The sequence below is a fragment of the Arvicanthis niloticus genome, chromosome X, assembly GCF_011762505.2.
Source record: "Arvicanthis niloticus isolate mArvNil1 chromosome X, mArvNil1.pat.X, whole genome shotgun sequence".
In the NCBI taxonomy this organism is placed as follows: domain Eukaryota; kingdom Metazoa; phylum Chordata; class Mammalia; order Rodentia; family Muridae; genus Arvicanthis; species Arvicanthis niloticus.
The window spans coordinates 117,838,615-117,843,217 of record NC_047679.1 but is presented as its reverse complement, the minus strand read 5'-3'; the positions used below and the strand labels follow the sequence as shown (position 1 = coordinate 117,843,217).

At 61.5% G+C, this 4,603-nt stretch overlaps 1 protein-coding gene across 1 annotated transcript; it reads left to right on the top strand.

Moving 5' to 3' along the window:
• Positions 1-842: 842 nt before the first annotated feature.
• On the top strand, positions 843-3,075 carry Sox3 (SRY-box transcription factor 3). Its single transcript, XM_034485755.2, has one exon. It carries the CDS (start codon positions 1,019-1,021, stop codon positions 2,363-2,365), a length of 1,347 nt encoding a protein of 448 aa, XP_034341646.1. The 5' UTR covers positions 843-1,018; the 3' UTR covers positions 2,366-3,075.
• Positions 3,076-4,603: the final 1,528 nt, after the last annotated feature.

Sequence of the window (4,603 nt, the reverse complement as noted above, 5' to 3'; positions counted from 1 at the left end):
CCCCCCCCCCAAACTTTTCTTTTACTGCGAGAGGCTCCGTGTTGCCATGAAAACGGATTTTCCAAGGGGCCCGACCCTCCCCCTCAGGAGCATCGGACTGGAAAACCCGAAATGGCCAGACAGCAGAGACAAAAAGGGGCCTCTAAGCAGGGGCCCGGAGCGAAAAAGTGAAGGCTCCTTCGCCCTTGGCGTCCCAAACCCGCTCCCCGGGAGCTACGTGCGAGCGCCTCCCCCAGGAACAGGCGGGGGCGGTTCGCCACTCGCATTCGCAAACCCCCCGTAGAGCCTCACTGCCAGGTGCGCTCGCACTCGTGCGCCCGGGCCCCGGGCCCCCGCCCCCCTCTCTGTCTTGGACGCAGTGGCCCTCGGGGTGGAGGGTTCAGGCAGCCGGCTACTATTAATTCCAAGGAGGGCTTCTCAGAGGCTCAGCCTAGCGCACCTCCGTTATGAATGTCCCAAGCATGCCTGGACTGCTAGAAGTCCCCAATGTCCTTAGCGCTGGCAACGGCTGGGGTTGGAGGTCCTCCGTGCAGAAGGCGGGCGAGGAGCTTTTCAGATTGGCCATGGGGTGGGGCGCTGGTCAGCCTAGTCCGGTCTGCAAAGTTGTCTTCTGAACCCCGCGGGCGCTCCTCTGCCCCTCCTCCCCGCCCCCCCCCAGTCTCGCTCGCGCGCCCTCTTCCCCCTCCTCCCTCACCTCCTCGGGTTTCTCGTTCTTTCAAACTTTTTGAGACCCTAATTGGTGGTCTCGGGGCGAGTCTCAGGGACTCCCGCCTCCTGAATAACTCTCATCACGTCACTCGACCCAAGAGGGGTCTGGAGGGTGAACGAAAGGGCTCCCCGAACTTTTTTTTTTTCTAAGCTGAGCCACAGGGGGCTCGGTGTTGATTGGCCAGGACTCATCACGGCGAGCCTGTCAATCACGAGGCCCACGGGTGGTGAGGGGGCGGACCGAGCCCCAACCCTCCCGGATCTGAGCAGGTATATAAGGGGCCGGGCCGGCTTCCCGGGCAGGCTGCGAATGCGACCAGCTCGAGAGAACGCATCAGGTGAGAGAAGCCCGCGCCTTCCCGCCGACTTCACGCGGAGCCCTTCGGCAAGCCTGCCCTTCCTGCCCGAGCTACCGGCCCGCCGGCCCCCGAACACCACTCCGACGGAGTCCCCGGGCCTTTTCACCGTGGCCGCTCCAGCCCCCGGAGCGCCTTCTCCTCCCGCCACGCTGGCGCACCTCCTTCCCGCCCCGGCGATGTACAGCCTGCTGGAGACTGAACTCAAGAACCCCGTGGGGCCGCCCACCCCAGCCGCGGGCACCGGTGGCCCCGCAGCTCCCGTCGCTGCGGTCAAGAGTAACCCGAACCCAGCCGGGGGCGCGAACGCAGGCACCGGGGGCAGCGGGGCCGCGAACGGCGGCGGCGGCGGCGGCGGTGGCGGGGGCAGCGACCAGGACCGCGTCAAGCGACCCATGAACGCTTTCATGGTGTGGTCCCGCGGGCAGCGGCGCAAGATGGCCCTGGAGAACCCCAAGATGCACAACTCCGAGATCAGCAAGCGCTTGGGCGCCGACTGGAAACTGCTGACCGACGCGGAGAAGCGGCCGTTCATCGACGAGGCCAAGCGACTGCGCGCGGTGCACATGAAGGAGTACCCGGACTACAAGTACCGGCCCCGCCGCAAGACCAAGACGCTGCTCAAGAAGGACAAGTACTCGCTGCCCGGCGGCCTCCTGCCCCCGGGCGCCGCCGCCGCCGCCGCAGCTGCCGCCGCCGCCGCCGCCGCCAGCAGCCCGGTGGGCGTGGGCCAGCGCCTGGACACGTACACGCACGTGAACGGCTGGGCCAACGGCGCCTACTCGCTCGTGCAGGAGCAGCTGGGCTACGCGCAGCCCCCGAGCATGAGCAGCCCGCCGCCGCCGCCCGCGCTGCCGCAGATGCACCGCTACGACATGGCCGGCCTGCAGTACAGCCCCATGATGCCACCGGGCGCCCAGAGCTACATGAACGCCGCGGCCGCCGCGGCCGCCGCCTCGGGCTACGGGGGCATGGCGCCCTCCGCCGCCGCGGCCGCCGCCGCCGCCTACGGCCAGCAGCCTGCCGCCGCCGCGGCCGCCGCCGCCGCCGCCATGAGTCTGGGCCCCATGGGCTCCGTGGTGAAGTCGGAGCCCAGCTCGCCGCCGCCCGCCATCGCTTCGCACTCGCAGCGCGCCTGCCTCGGTGACCTGCGCGACATGATCAGCATGTACCTGCCACCTGGCGGGGACGCGGCCGACGCCGCCTCTCCGCTCCCGGGCGGCCGGCTGCACGGCGTGCACCAGCACTACCAGGGCGCGGGGACTGCGGTCAATGGAACGGTGCCGCTGACCCACATCTGAGCTCTCTCCCGCGCCCCCAGCTCTTCGCCCCCACCCCGCCCCACACCCCCACGTTGGGACGCCTTGCTGTTTAGCTTTGCTCGCCTGGGACCGTTGCCTTGTACCGAAGATGAGGAGGACCGAAAGTTTTGCCGTAGCTGTCGGGTTTTGTACAAAAGCAAAAAGAAGTCCCGAGCAGCGGAAATGGGACTTTGCTAGAGCCGCCGGCTTCTGACCGCTGCCCCTCCCTCCCCTTCTGGCTGGGAATCGCTGTGGTGTTTGCGGACAAACCTTGGCCCCTTCCTCCTCTTCCCGGGTTCCTAGGTTCTTCTGTCGCATTTGAAAATGTTGTCTTGTTAGTTTGCTATTAATCGAGGACTGAATGAGGTTGAACCCCCCCCCCCCCCGAAGAACTGCAATGCCTCCACCCCAGTCGTATTGCTTCTGTTTTCCTCTGGCTTTTTTTGAGTGGGGGGGTGCTGCCCGCGCCACTTGGCGCGACAGCTAAAGCCAATGTTAATTTATAGCCAGGTGTGCGTGTGTTTCCCGCCTTGCCGCCCCTGGCCGCCGGACAGCTTCTGTCCAGTGCGCGTTTAGGCTGTTGAGTTTGTGGTTTCTGCAGTGATCTGTTTGCTATTTCGTGTACGCATTTCGTTCGGGTGGTGGGGAAGGGATTATTTTGTTCCAGGTTTTTTCAAGGTTTTACTCTTAATTGCTAAGTGAGAGATCAATAAATTTTATAACCAACATGCTGGAGTCCTGATAATTTTGCGGGTCCGAAATTCTAAGTGCGGGTTGGGAATGGGGATACTTAGTTTTATAACTGAGTTTGCGGACCTGGGCTTGGGGGGAGAGCATGGTGTAAAATGATTTCTTTTAAACCATTGGCGACCCAGACCCAGGCTACAACAGCCCCCAATACTCTCAAATGAGAAGTAGTCTCAAGTGGAGAAAACCTGTCTTCTGGGAGCACCTACCCAGAGGCAGCCCAAGCTACCTGAGCCGCACAGCCCGTGCTCAGTCGTGCACTTGTTGATTGCGGTGGCCAGTGTCCGGGATTGAGTGTCTGCTTCCGTAGCCATGCAGGGCGGGAGGCAGACACCTGCAGCTGCGAAGACTTACCCAAAGCAGGGCACTTTTACCTCTGTGCACTGGGGCGGGAAGATAACTCGCTGAGTTGAAATATTCACAAAACGAAAGCCCTTCTTTAAAATAAATGGTTACAGGCGTCCACATCAGGAAATTAGTATTTCTACTGTGGTAGCTAAAGCGAGAGAGTGGACTTCCGGAGGTCAACACTGGAAGATTTGATTTTAAAAGTTATCCCGTAGATGAGATTCGAGATAGATAAGTTCGAGAAGGCTTGCTGTTAACTTGTCAAAGCAGCTCCCTCTCACGTCGAGCCCAGAGCTTGTTTTTTACTCCCCCTTTCCTACTTCCCTGCGTCCCAACCACTGACCATTCCATTTTACACCCTTAAGGGTCCTTCGTTTCACACGGAGCCCCAGCGTATCTGTTTGGAGCCTAGGAAGGAAGCAAATAGAACCCGTGTTTTTAAACCCCTCCTCAGCTGTGTGAGGTGATTTCCTTAATCCCTTTAATCCTGTTACCTCGCTATCCCAGAATAACTAAACTCAGCTTTTCCAATAAGCTTGGCCTGGTGCACTGTTTTTATCCTCATCCACTCCTGACCACAGGTTTCTTTGCTTGAGGTCTGTTGGGACCCTAGGCGACAGTCCTCTGTAGATTGGTCCGAATTCCACGTTTCCAGCCGGCTTTCTTTGTGTGGACCAGCCATTCACCTGCGGGTCTGGGCGGGCCCCAGGGGGAGGGGCGGGGGTTTCTGAGGCTTCGGGGGTCGTGCCCGCTTTTTACACATCACTGCAGATCCTGGAGACTAAAGCCACCCCGCCTCTCCAAGAAAGGTCGGGTCTCCCTGGGAAGACGTTTGCACAGCCATCCCCACCCGCTCCCCCCCCCCCACATACACCCCATCCCCCACTGTCCAGCATGGGGTGGGAGGTGGCCAGCGTTGATTTACAGATGCAACCCCATCGCCCTCCTCGCAGGGCTCTTCCTGGGCCTGCTGTGTTCAGACTGGGCCTCTTCCCTCCTCTCCTCATCCTAAAGCTATAGACCTCAAGCCCCTCTTGACCGATGGGAGCTTCCATCCTTTACTGCAGTGATTGGAGCAAAGTGAAAGGCTGCCTGGTGGGCGAGCCTCTTCCCCCCCCACCCCACCCCCCGCCAAAGTCCCAG

What these genes read in the sequence shown, in the direction of transcription:
- Sox3 (XM_034485755.2), top strand. Translation starts at nt 1,019, where the DNA reads ATGCGACCAGCTCGAGAGAACGCATCAGGTGAGAGAAGCCCGCGCCTT.